The following is a 14225-nucleotide window of genomic DNA, read 5'->3' as shown; positions in this document are numbered from 1 at the left end:
CATTTATGTCATCAACACATCCATGATTCATGGAAATGTGGTGTAAAACAAGGTCATATTTTTCCTTGTATTTATGTATGGTTTGCAAAAATGGGAGCTGCTGGGTCCATGAGATGAGAGAAGCAAAGTGTACGCCCGGTGTGCACACTCTACATTACAGCCAAGCATGCGCCCTTAAAATAGCATCTGAATAACGCGCCACTGACTTTAGACTAGGTTTTTCCTGGTCTGTGGCGGAATTGTTTTCTGAAACTGCAAAATGGCACTAGGGAATGTTTGCGCTGGAACACGCCTCCTCTTTTTGCTGAACAGCCCTGGGAGCGTAGGTTCATTCCCTAATTTACCGACGTGAGTCTGTGGAGGGAAAAGTCCACTGTGCGTCGGGTGCAAAATAGGAATGATGCATGCGTCGGTGTACAAAGTCAATTGCGCTGGGTGCAAGATAGGGCCCTAAGACTTTACAGAAAGGAAAACTAAATTGTCATCATGTCATTCATCAGCCCTCCTTACCCTCTCTTCACGTCACTTAGTCGATATTTCCATTTGACCTCTCTAATTACCTCTCATTTTACTGCTTTTCTTATGCTCCTCTTATAAACAACTTATGTAGTTACAGGAATACTATAAGGCCACCATGACTCTAGGAATTGGTTTGTGACAATATAAAGTATATGTTTTGCTTAGTGCATTATAGGCTGCCACAAAGACATGAGCCTAATATATGTACATGATCTTACTGCTAGAACTCTTTGCATACAAATTATTACACAGCTCTTTTCATCGAATATACTTATTTTAAAGCTGAAGGATTGATGTAGAAGTCTGGCATAGGACATTTATGGGTGCAAGAAGACCTACAGTAAAAAATAGCCCTCATGTAACACTTCCTCCTGACACAAATAGCCTTTCATGCCCTATAAATAAACACTGCTGCACTTGGAAAGCAACCAGCCTCATTATGCTCAAGGGCTGCTCATAAAGTCAGTGGAGTAGGGCAAAAATATACTATATCCCACACTTCAGGCAGGATAGGGCAGTTCATGCACACAGTTGTCAGTGTAGAAAGAGTCAAAGTAGAGTCAAATAAAAAAATCACTGTCTCACTGATCATTCTGTTGAGCTCCAAGGACAAGATTTTGGGAAACATCTGAAACAGTGTTTGTCTCTACTTTAAAGTTGTATCCATAAAACTGTGTCACTCTTCCACCACTCAAAACAATAGATGGAATTAAAAACACATCTCAGAAACGTTTGTGAGCATAAACAGCTCTCCGACCTACACTGCAAATCAAGCAGTGCAATGCCAAAAGTCTCTCATGAAGGAAAGTTCTCATAGTTTTTTTTTTTCAGATGAACTGATTCTAACCCTCCCTCCATCCATCTCCTAGCATGAATATTGTTCCAGTTGTTCGACGCAGGCCAAACTAAACAACCCGTCTGAACCCGACCAGGGCGGGGAGCCAGCCTGCCCTTCTCGCTCATATAGGGTTTCTCTCCTGCTCACTCTCTTCCCCATCAATCCCAATCTCTCCTCCTTTATCCGGTTCTTGTTCCTCATTATTCCTTTATCTTTGTCTCTCTTCTCTTATTATTATACTTTACAACTCCTCCCTCTTCTCTACAACCTTTCAACTGAACTCCCCTTATCCACCCTATCTGCTTTTGTCTATCGCTCTGGTGCTCACACCATTACTTCATCTACATGTCATTCTGAACCATGTCGACAGTCTAGTGAGTCATGCTACACTGGGTGTACAGCCACAGTTTTCTTAAGATCTTTGAACTTGACTGATAAATGTACCTTCACAAACAAATCTTCATAAACATAAATACACAAACATTTACGTACTTAACGCAGCAAACAAGCACCTTGCATCTCCTCACAGCCACACCAGACAACAAACAAGCCCATGCAGAAACACACACCCACACATAAATGAGTATGCAAACACATGCACAGACACAAGGATCACACCCGCCTGCTTTTACCATGCTCTGTGCTTCATGTATTTGCTGACGAGCAGGTTTCCTGTATGCACACAAGTGATAAGGAATTAAGAGATCCCATGGGCAGTTCCTGCTTTAATTGGATCTATGTTTAAAAAGGCTCTAAGCCATTTTCCTCAGCCTTTCCTTGGACTAATTTAAACCAGTTCAAGTCTGTATTTTAGTAAATTTTAGGACAACAACCACAGTGGCAAGTGCAATCAACAACTAACTAAGCGTGGCGAGCATACCAGTAGGTGGACTGGTCATCTGCATGCTACATACAGTAGGCTACTGTAAGCACACTATCATAGAGACAGGACTATTCATCACTAGACTATAAAGCCAGTTCCATGAAGATGAAATAACATTTGGCAAGATGATACACTTTCTGCTTATGGCTTACGTCAAGATTGACATATTGTACTCATGGCAAGGACTGCTCTTAATAATCAATAATAGAAAGTTAGAAAACTCTTTTTTTATAGTTTGTCAGAACGGTTTAAAATTAAGGTATTGTACTTGTTTCTTTTAACTTTGTTTTGTTTTTTTTTATTTAAAATATATATATTTAAAAAGTGTGGTAGTTTTTATTTTTGTTTAGGGCCGCGATCAACTAGTGACAGATTGATTAATCGGTCGGATGATTAATCGAGTCGATTAATGCCACCAGGCCAATTAACAAATAATGTCTGCAGACAGCAGGCCTTTAAACAGCTAAACTAGCTTACAGGGCTTGAAAAACTATTGTATGGATGTTCCCAGCCCCGACTTCTCCCAACGAGTAAAATATTTATCAGATTTGTCATTTGGGATGGTTGTGGGACGGTAAGTGTAACTGTGAAGCTTTTTTCACACGACTACGGAACATTTTGAAAACAGCGTTATTTTTCTTTGTATTTTCAAAACTATGCTGCAAGTTATAACCTACAACTAAACAGAGACAATGCAGACGATAACTGCGTTAAATAAATGTTAATTTAAGTTCGGAGAAAAACCCACGTCGACCACTAGGTGAAAAGTCTGGTGGGTTCGCTCATCCTCCTGACAAGATTAAGCCCAACTGATAGGTGAACCCATATCACCTTTCATTTTCCTTCTCTGCATTGGCTTTATATGTCTTTTTACATCAATTTTAACACTTTCTGTTGGATGTAGACTCTGGATTATGCTGTATGTCTACAGATAAAATACCCCAGTAAGTGTAAACAGGACCATAGTTATCCCTTGGACTGCTGTACTATCACCTGCTGACTGACAAGCACACATCCACACACCCTTCCTCCACCTCCTCTCCCAGATTAATGCTGGGCAGTCCCCGAAGTTTTACTGTCACTCCCAGAACTAATACCGTTTCACTACACCCAGCCAGAACAAACCATTCCATGCCAACCCAAATCAAACAGATCCAAGTGGTTCAGTTCAGTTAAAAAGAAACCTTCTATAATTGAGAGGCTGCCGCTTTATTACTATATAATGATTTTTATTTTGTGAGTGCAGTCTAAACTTTTATGGAAAAAGTAGGGTGTAACATTTTTTCCTCGAGAAAGAGGGAAAATATTATGGGCTAGTGTTTTCAACCACGCAGTGCACATTTTTTTAGAAATGCTTTCAGATGATCAGCATGTGATTTTGTTTGCAGTAATGCTCTAGTTAACACAGTAGACACATTCCACAACTCCTGATAAGAAGCAATCCCTTCAGTGTTAAATTCAGATTCTATACATTTTAATAAGTGTCAAAAATTACAGCAACCCGTAATGTACAGTTTGGTCGTAGATCTCAGATGAATTGAAGTCATTACACAGCTGTGTTGAGATAGAAAAGACAGCATAATCCACACATTAATTAAGTACAGAGAGACTGGATGATAAGGGGAGGGTGTGTGTCGGTGCATATGCTGTGGATACCGGTCTTTGCACATGGATGTGAAAGTGTGTGTGTAAAGGCCTCGAGTAATCCTGCTTAGTCTAGCAGCTGGGGGAGCAGGTTTAAGTAGTGTGACAGTATGAAGGGCTGGGTGAGGGTTTAATACTAGAACCACTGTCAACAATAGAATACACACATTAACGAACACAGATTGTGTATGTACGTGTGTGCACAACAGCACAGCCATTAAGCAGTGTGTGTGCTTGGGGGATGGTAGTAAGGGGCCGAGAGTAAGATAACAGTGTAAGCAAATTAACTAATTTAGAGCAGCTCTGCTCAACCAGCAGGGACAGCAGGAGTCCTTAATGTGGTCTCAAAGGGTCGACGCACACTACACGATTTAATTAAGATAACTATTACTCGTTTTTTCTACGTTTAAGGTTGTTTCATGAAAAACTATTCTGTTTGTAGAATGATTTTACTTACACACACACACACACACACACACACACACACACACACACACACAGTAAAGAGTGATTTTTGCTTTGTTTAAATCTATGTACAGTATTACAGAGTACTATTTAGGCCTGGTTATCAAAGCTGGATCTAAATGTTTGTACAGATTTGTATAGTGTTAACAGATAGTTCCTAATTTAAATCAAAAATTTTGTCAACTTTAGACTGGTATGGTTGAGAACTTTATTATTTTTTTTCTACAAACTATCACATCGTAAAGTATGCAAGCATTTTGGTACCGAAACTCAGATATGGTATTTGCAATAGTATTTTAACGTTTTAAGCCATATCCAGCCCTAGTAACACTGAACTGAGCTAAATCTTGGTCTTCTTGTATTCCAATAAATAAGGCATACTTTTAATACAAGACAAACACTCATAATGCCATTATCGGTGCAGATCATAGCAAAACCATCTCTGACAACTGATTGTTCAGAAAGCAAAATGCCTGTAAGTCTCTTTGTGGCTGATCGCCAACCACCCCATTCCCAGAAACCAGATTATAGCGTCTGCTTGTCTTATACACTCACACACACACACACACACACACACTATACTGGCCCAATAGGATTAGCCCAAATGATCCACAAATGAATCCCAAAATGTCAATGATATGTTCCAAAGACACATTCAGGCAGACACAGACAAACAACATTCAAATGCAGGCACATATCTAGCACGCGCACACACACACGCACACACGCACACGCACACGCACACACACACGCACACACACACACACACACACACGCGCACACACACACACACACACACACACACACACACACACACACACAAAAGAATTCGTCTGATTCACTTTGACCTTGCATAACTACACACCTGCTGATAAAGCAACATTGGGTACTGGCATGCACAAAATTTGGATGGACAAATTTAATGTGGAAAAAGTCAGACCACAACACAGCCATGATGATCCCAGTGCAGAAGAAATACTGTTATTACCACTGCTGTATAATCGGTGAGAAAATCATTCACACATTCAGTTCTCAGTTAATCTTTTTTTGTACAGCAATATAGCGGTTTAATATCAAGGTTGGAAATGCATAAGCACCTTAAGCGTAGGTGGCGTTTTTTACACTACTTAGCCTTACAGCGCATTCACAGTGCAGCATTTGAGATAGCCAGTCAACTTAACCTGGTGACACATTCTGATAAGTCTGCCTGGCTTAACAATTTAGGCTAGTTTGCATGGTATTTCTGCAGCCAAACATTGTTTAATATAACAATCAGATATACTGGAAGGTCAAACAAATATCACAAGCACACCCCACACATAATGTGGTAAGAAAGGTTGTGTTTTTGTCATATTTAAAAAGAGGAAATGCCTTTTTAGCTACCCAGCATCAAGTTAAAGGGGAACTCCGGCCAATTTTTTACGTTAATCTTGATCGCAATAAATATGCGAGTACTCTCGATAGAAAAAAAAAACCGAGCCAAATCGGTGCTAGCAACACGGAGTTGCTGCAGCTACATGTAGAGCTCTCACTTAGCTAAAACGGCAGTTTTGGGGGCATTATCTTAAGAGTGCCTTTGTGCCTCTTAACAGACACAAAATGCAATTAAAATGTCTGTGCAACATGAACAGGACCCTTACGAGACAACAAGACTCAGACATTGTTTAAATTCACCTACCTTGTCTCCTGCCGGTAGCTACCTCGCCCTGCTAGCTGCCATCAGGGATGAGTGTGTTGTTCAGCCAGGCTTCGGTGATAATCATCACGCAGCAGTTCCGTGTGTATTTGTAGCATATATATATATATATATATATATATATATATATATATATATATATATATATATATATATATATATATATGCAGCCTGATCCTGGCTGAACAACACACTCATCCCTGATGGCAGCTAGCAGCTAGCAGGGCGAGGTAGCTACCGGCAGGAGACATATACATACATACATATATACACACATACATACATATATATATATATATATATATATATATACATATATATACATACATACATATATATATATATATATATATATATATATATATATATATATATATATATATATATATATATATATATACACATATATATATATATACTTTATATTATATCCTTTTTGTGTGCGATCGATCTGGCATTGGTGACTAGGAGACTTGGAGCAGCTGCTTCATCTGCCCGTTTCCCCTCTGTCTGTCTCGTTCTTTCCAACTCTTGTGAGGCTAGTTCTTCGTCTGTATACTCGGGTTTGAATAAATAAGGACGACCATCAAACTCAAAAGGCTCTTCCGTGTGTTGTATATATGCTATATTACTCCAAGCTTCTTCCCTTGTGAACACCTCCGCTCTTCACACACTAAGCTCCGATCTGCACACTACTGTTTACCTTTTCCTGCTACAAATGAATTCCCACAGGACAGCGCGAGCCTACATCTAGCCTTCAGTAACGCTATTACTGTGCAAGCCACAGACATCATTTATCCCATTTTCATGTAGTAACACAGTCACTGATATGGTCAGAACCACTACAGTGCTCAATTACCTATTTTTTAGTGGGAAAAACAAAAAACTTTCGCCACAAAGGCATGATCTGTCCTCTGGAGGACATAGCCAGATCACCGGGCGCTCTGCTGATTGTTATCGGCAGCGGGAGGCAAGGAAGGTGGGGACACAAGAGAAAGCAGAAGCAAGGATGCTGGTTTAGCCTGCTAGCCCGGCTACAGGAACTACTACACAGATCTCAGATCACAAGTCTCCTACTCACCAACGCCAGATCGATCGCACACAAAAAGGATATATATGCTACAAATATACACGGAACTGCTGTGTGATGATTATCACCGAAGCCTGGCTGAACAACACACTCATCCCTGACGGCAGCTAGCAGCTAGCAGGACGAGGTAGCTACCGGCAGGAGACAGGGTAGGTGAATTTAAACAATGTCTGAGTCTTGTTGTCACGTAAGGGTCCTGACATTTTAATTGCATTTTGTGTCTGTTAAGAGGCACAAAGGCACTCTTTAGAACATGCCCCCAAAACTGCCGTTTTAGCTAAACAGCTCTACATGTAGCTGCAGCAACTTCGTGTTGCTAGCACCGATTTGGCTCGTTTTTTTCTTCTTCTATCGAGTAGTGATAGACCAATTTTATCGGCCGGCTGATATATCGGGCCGATATTTGCGTTTTTACGTGTATCGGCATCGGCCAATACGCGCTGCTGCGTTCGCCGATAGTTTTTTCCCGGCATTATTTACAGACAGGCGTCCACAGGCAGCTCTGTGTTGCTGGAGATGCTGCAGTTCACGTGCAGACCATGCACTGCCCCTCCCCCACTAGCAGAGTGCTGGCAGGCTTCCCGCACCATGGCAGCCTTAAATTACAAATCAAGCACTTTATTTTAATGGCTACTTTTCAGGTTTATTGTTTTCTTAAATTATTTAAAATGTGTTGATAAAGGACATTTTGTGATGACCTGATTATATCTGTCTTATAATATGTCATCATCAAGGCTGTGTTGTAGATGTTGATGAAAGCCTTTTACCCTTGTACAGTTAACCATATGCAGTGCAACCATCCATATGATGCACATTGCACACATAATTTGGGTGATATGAATGTAAGATGATTGCAGTGACACTGATCTGATTATTTTTAAAGAAATGGCAGAGCAGATTCCGAAAACAAATCCAGTGTGGCAGGGTTTACATTATTATGATGTAAATTGAGGGAGCAAAAGCAGTATCAGCTCCAAATAATCGGCTCAAGAAAATCGGCAGCCCATATCGGTCATCGGCTAAAAAAAATAAAAAATCGGTATCGGTACTAAAAAATCCATATCGGTCGATCCCTACATCGAGAAGACTCGCATATTTATAGCGATCAAGATTAACGTAAAAATTGGCCGGAGTTCTCCTTTAATAAAGCCACGGTGGAGAATGTAACAAAGTGTAACAAATGTTAGGAAGTGGTAGGTCATTCAAGCACTGCTTTAAATGCCACTTTCATTTCAATTCATATTGATGACAATGAAGTTTGCACTCTGCCTCAATCCTTTCACAGCTTTCCTATCAGTAATAATCACCAATAGGTATGTGGCTCATAAAATCTGGTACAACGGCGTAATCAATAATACAGCACCTCACAACATAAAGTATAGCATAGGGCAATGTGATTAATTAACCTCCTAACCTTAAATATTCTCGAAGTGCCTACAAAGTTAACATTTTTACACACCATAACATGATGTCACATATATAAACTTTCAATTTTTATCCTGGAGGAAATTGGTGTGCAGCCAAGCATTAAACACAATCACAAGGCATAAAAAGCACACAAACTGCCCCTAAATTAGGCCTATGTACACACACACACACACACACACACACACACAAGAAATAAAATACATACTATAAAACGAGCATAAATATCAATTTTTAAACTGAACAAAGAGAACTAAATACCATCAGACAGAACACCCTACCATCTGAATTCTAAAAAATGAGGGATTAAGCCCCCCCAAAAAAATGCAAAGTATCATAGTATGTGCTTATGTGTTTATCAGAGGTTGAGTTGTTCATTAGCTGATGGTACGAAAGGGCAATCTGGTGTTGTATACATATTCTTTATCTCTCTTGGTAAATATCATCCTTACTGTATCTTGAGTTTAATATTCAAACCCCAAGATATAATTTATGGCTGTACCATCGCATCAAATTTGAAGTTCTAGATGTTTTGTGCATAGTTAGTTACACATTTCCTGCAGTTCAGCAGTGTTCAAATTCATGATGTGGAAGAGAATTTAAAATTAAATGCTAGTTGTGAATTGAAATGGTAGATGTGCTTGATGATTAACACAAAGTCTATTGTATGCGTTTGAATTATATTGAGGCCTTTCTCGCTTGAGTGGAGAAATCGTGAACCATCCATGAATTTGAAAAATACACAATCAAGCTTTTTATTATCAGGCCATATCCTCCAGCTCAGCATTTAGCCCTTATACTGCCTGTATCATATCTTATACCTTCATATCATATCTTTAGAACTCGTGTTGTAGTTGATTGAGTGAACGTCTGGCTGCCTGATGCACTCAGTTCACTGGGCTAAAGGTGGATCCCCTAAGTAAAGCATTTAGAAAAGATTTGACACTAAAGCACAGATTCCATTACACATTATCGGGAAATGTCTTTACTTCATTGTAAAGCTATGTACGAACATTAGTTTCTGTTACTTTGTTTAAAAAAAAAATGAAGGGCTGGTTTGGGGTTTGGGGGGGGAAACATTCCTGAGAAATCTGTCACTGACACAGCCTAAAATAGAACCAACAAGATATTTTCTTTCTATTACGGTTGTTCAGGGTTTCTATAAAAAGCAATGGAATGACTATTGGCTCAGAGGATAAACATACTGGCCTGTGAAACCATTTTCTGCATAACTTAATCATGACCATTCATTGTATTCACCAAGTGGGCACTGTTTTACCCAGGATCCCTCTGCATAAAAAGTTAATCTGTACTTCACTAAAGGTTTCTTGTTTTTAAGTATATCTATGGATCTTTCCTTTAATTAAAAATAAGTATTGTTTTTTACTGTATTTCACAAAACTGAAGAGATTATCATCCAAAATTAAAATATAGTTGTTAGATAATTATTCTTTTAAAAAGATAAACATGCTTTTGCAGTCAGATCAGATATTAAATTATGTAATTCTCTACAACAAAACAATAATGCCTCATTGCTGTCTTTTTATTATATAATGTGTGACAAGAGGTGCAAGGGAACTGGTACATCAATCAAAACTGCCTAGGTGTTTGTGTACGACTGGTACAGCACAACAGTTCCATTGTTTCCTTTCCAGAACTGCATCAATACATTGATAAAGTGATTTATTACAATTAAGAGAAAGTGAAAGAAAGTGCGAGGGGTGTGGGTGAGAGGTCTGCAAAGGCATGCATGACTGCAAATGGCTTCAGTCGTGTTTCTAAGCAACATTCACATCCACAGCTCTTCCCTTTTTTTCTCTCATGCCGCCTACGACTGGCTATTTCAGGGAGGACAAGCATTCACTCCGAAAGCATCTATCTCAAACAGTTTACAACACTTACTGTAACAACACACGTTTGGACTGGAAAACACCCAGTAAAGGTGAGACCGCCACCATCCATTTTACGCACTAAGGAGGAACTACCGTGACCTAGGTGTCCAATGCTGGACTCAACATTTTCTAGAACAATAGACACTTGTACTCCTCCACATAGCTGACTGAATTTGCAATAATTTACTAATATAAGGTGGTAGACCCATGTACAGGCTGTTCAAAAACTTGGAATACAATGTTGTTTTTGATATATTATTTGATATATACGTGCCTCTGTATTCCTTCAAATTTGAATGTTTTTCCAGATGATCTATATGTGGGTCCCTGGCGACTTAATTTTGCTTTCCACAAAAAAAAAAGGTCTCGCTCTCCACACACACATCCATGCACTACTTATGCCTTAACGTACACTGTGGCTATAATTGAGTAAAAGCAGGGATGTACTCCACCTAATTATTCCTCTGTGGGACAGTCTCTCAACAAAGCATGCCATTTAACCAAAGCTCACCATCCTGCCCTGACACACACTCACAATCTCATGGAAAATGTCTACATAAACCAACTATCTCATTTAGTAGGCATTATTCTCTCCATTCACCAACTTCTCTACTTCTGACACTCCCTCCATCCCCTAAAACGTATCTCATTCATTCCGCAACCCTCCAGCTTTTTCCTGTCTAGCGTTTGGTTCTGTGTCATTACGGTCACTGTGACAACAGATGAGTCAGACACAGTGGAGACGCCTCACTTCCTGTGAGTGTAGAGTATCTTAGACTGTGACCGAATGACTGACTGAACCAACACGGAGAAATTCCTCCCTAAAGACTGATTCATAGTCAGCAGGACCAAAACCTCATCTGGAGTGGTGCAGAGTCACAGTATCTAAGGAGATGTGTGGTCTTTGTAGGATTAATCAAACAATTTGCATCACATTCACAGTCACCTTCCAAAGCGACTCAACATGTCTGTATAAACGTCTGTCATATCGCTAACACCATAATATAATCATGGTTTCTCAAACACGTCATCCTGTTTTTAGGTCCTAAAATTCTCATGACACCAGCAATTAAGCTGACAAGTTGTCATGTGAAACTGAGCATGCTATACTTTTTCTGTTTACAGGAGCATGGAGGAAGCTCTAAAGGGATTACACAGACATTATGATTAAATCTATTTATTTTATTTTTCCAGCCTGTTTATTTTTTCTTAAATAGTAAAATATCAACAAGCCGTGGGGTGCTGCTGACCCCAAGGTTGAGAAAATCTGCCATAAATCATCCGCAACTGCTCAAGGCATATACACAGACGCTGACTCAACCATGCAGACTTACACATGTGCACACATGGTTACATGTACACACACTTTACACAGCCGTGAACACATGTTACAGTACTTACATCAGTTTTTCTAAACTTTGCTTTAAGGCTCTTCATGTTCAGTCCGATCCATGCAGTGACTCACTCAATCACTCAGTCAAGGCTGTGAAGAAAAAAAGACAGATGTTTAAACTCAGCTTCAGTGATGTTTGCCTCCATTTCAAATGTGTTTCTTAAAAACTAAACTACCTGATTTATCAGGTATTTTGTGACCCTATATCCACACAGGTTACAGTCAATATGAGGTGTAAATGTGCAGTGCGGCAGCACTGATTTACGGTGGCAATAATCTACAGCCTTAATAAATTACTTTTATAAAAACTAAATAATGCTGTTTATTAAAGCCTCATAAGCAGCACAAAAGCAAATGTGTACAATGTTTTCATAATCACAGCACTCTCAAGCTGTAACAAATCTGAAGCACTTCTACATTCCTCTCTCTTCCTCTCCAATCAATGGGTAGTTTTGGGAATGGACTTTGCGTCCCACATGCAATTCTAATTTAAACCTGTTGCTGGAAATGGTATCCGGCTTTGTATTGTTTCCTATAAGGATGTTTTAAATCACCACAGAGCCTTTGGGGATGTCTGGTAACTGTATTCTGTACCTTAACTGCCTCTAGCTATTTCCAATATTTCATGTCTGAAATGACCTTGTCAGTGATTTACTCCCAAAATATCATTGTGAGCATTCCAGTCAAAAGTCTACTCCATCACTTCATTATTATCATTTCCAGATTGCTCTGTGTCTGCATGTATTTCAACAAAGAACACCATGTAAGCAATTTGAAACTCTTTGCAATGATAACTGGCAGTTAGGGTCCTGAAGGAATAATATTTCAAATGCATGCACTCAAAAGGTTTTGCAGACACAAAGCACAAGTTAGAAAGAGTTTTTTTTTTCCAATTTCAAAGAGTCTTTATGTGGGCAGATACTGAGAGGGGTGTGTAGGTGGGTGCATCAAGGACAGCCATGTCTGGGCTCCTCTGGCAGCATTCGATCCACAGATTAACATACATTTGCCTACCACATTCATAATGCAAATCTTAATTTTCTGTAAAATATTAGCAGCCCATCAATGGCAAATGGGGTGAAAACAATTAGTGGTGGGGGATGTGAAGCTAATTTAAAAAAGAAAATGAAGAGAGATATCAAACAAATATGTTGTCTCACTGTTGGACAGCAAACTACTGAATGACTACTGAATCCATTGTCAAACTTTCTATTGGAGCACAAATTAAGTCAACTGTTACCAACAAGCAGTTCAGACCACGGTTAATCAAGTAACGTTACCTGTGCATATTTGCTTACTGCTCCTCAAACAATGGAAGTTGTGCATGAAAACCTCTTTATACAGTCTATGAAGAATACATGCACAAACATGGGTACTAGTTTAGCACAAAAAGTATCAAATGCGCGCGACGTGCATCATTGTACACAAACAATCAGATTGGACGCTTTGTAACCGGAACGGTACGACTTCAATTTACCACTGAGACATGCAAATAATTCTCGGGGGCATTGTAAAAAATAACTAGCCATCATTTCGACCAACAACTACTTACATGATATGCAATTACTGGACACACTTACCCAGTTATGTGTTGGGGTCGCAGGAGGACTGGACACATAAAAGAAACTAACACACAACCGCTTTTTGTGCCAAAAACAGACTCGCTACCGAACGGGTGAGAAAACAGCGAACCTAAGCTGAGCCGAGCAGGAGGAGGATGCATAAAGGAGGAGAAAACCGTGCGCCCCGACACACTGGCCCGACACGGCCCGCATACATTAAAAGTTGTTCACGGACTCCTGCCTGTCTCTCGCTCGGGACTCAACTCAGCGGCTGTTGCCCGGTTTAGGAAAGTGACGTCACTCTCCCAGTGCTCTCGTGACCGCGGAGAGCGAGCCCTCTTCTGTTCTCCATTGTGCCCCATTCATGTTCCGGGTAAAGGGGTATTTCCCACAGAACCACACTCACACAGCTAGAATAAATTAGAATAGAATACAATCCAGTTTTAATGCAACAAACGTCTATGTAGAGGGAGCTATCACATCTTTCAAACCATATAGTTAACTAACAAATCAGTCACGAATGAAATTTGATTAAAGGGGTAGGCCTGTTCAAGCACATTATAACTGCATCTTCATAAAGTCGGGGGACCGGCAAGAGACAGGCTTTAATAAGAATGGTCAAAATGAATGCAACAGGCGCCAAGATATTCAAACTTTTAGTCTGTGAGCCAAGGTCCAAAACGTTGGATATCTGCTACATTTCCCATAATGCATCTCAGACTTGACAAAGCTTCTCTGGATCCACCATATACTGTCTATGGGATCCACAGACACAATTCAACGATTTTAACAGGCTGTGTAGTAGGCTACGCATAATG

The 14225-nt window shown here is 39.8% G+C and overlaps 1 protein-coding gene across 2 annotated transcripts in view; it reads right to left on the bottom strand.

Moving 5' to 3' along the window:
- Positions 1-13738, bottom strand: part of rai14 (retinoic acid induced 14) — a 44179-nt gene extending 30441 nt beyond the window's left edge. For both annotated transcript variants that reach the window (XM_078271117.1, XM_078271118.1), the window contains exons 1-2: positions 13426-13738; positions 11854-11935 (exon numbers count right to left, since the gene is read on the bottom strand). In XM_078271117.1, coding sequence (XP_078127243.1) covers positions 11854-11889 — 36 coding nt within the window. In that variant the 5' untranslated portion in view covers positions 11890-11935; positions 13426-13738. The remainder of the gene's footprint in view (positions 1-11853; positions 11936-13425) is intronic.
- Positions 13739-14225: the final 487 nt, after the last annotated feature.

The sequence above is a fragment of the Sander vitreus genome, chromosome 16 (genome assembly GCF_031162955.1).
Source record: "Sander vitreus isolate 19-12246 chromosome 16, sanVit1, whole genome shotgun sequence".
Lineage (NCBI taxonomy): Eukaryota > Metazoa > Chordata > Actinopteri > Perciformes > Percidae > Sander > Sander vitreus.
The sequence above is the reverse complement of the archived record's forward strand: the minus strand, read 5'-3'. Positions and strand labels throughout refer to the sequence as shown.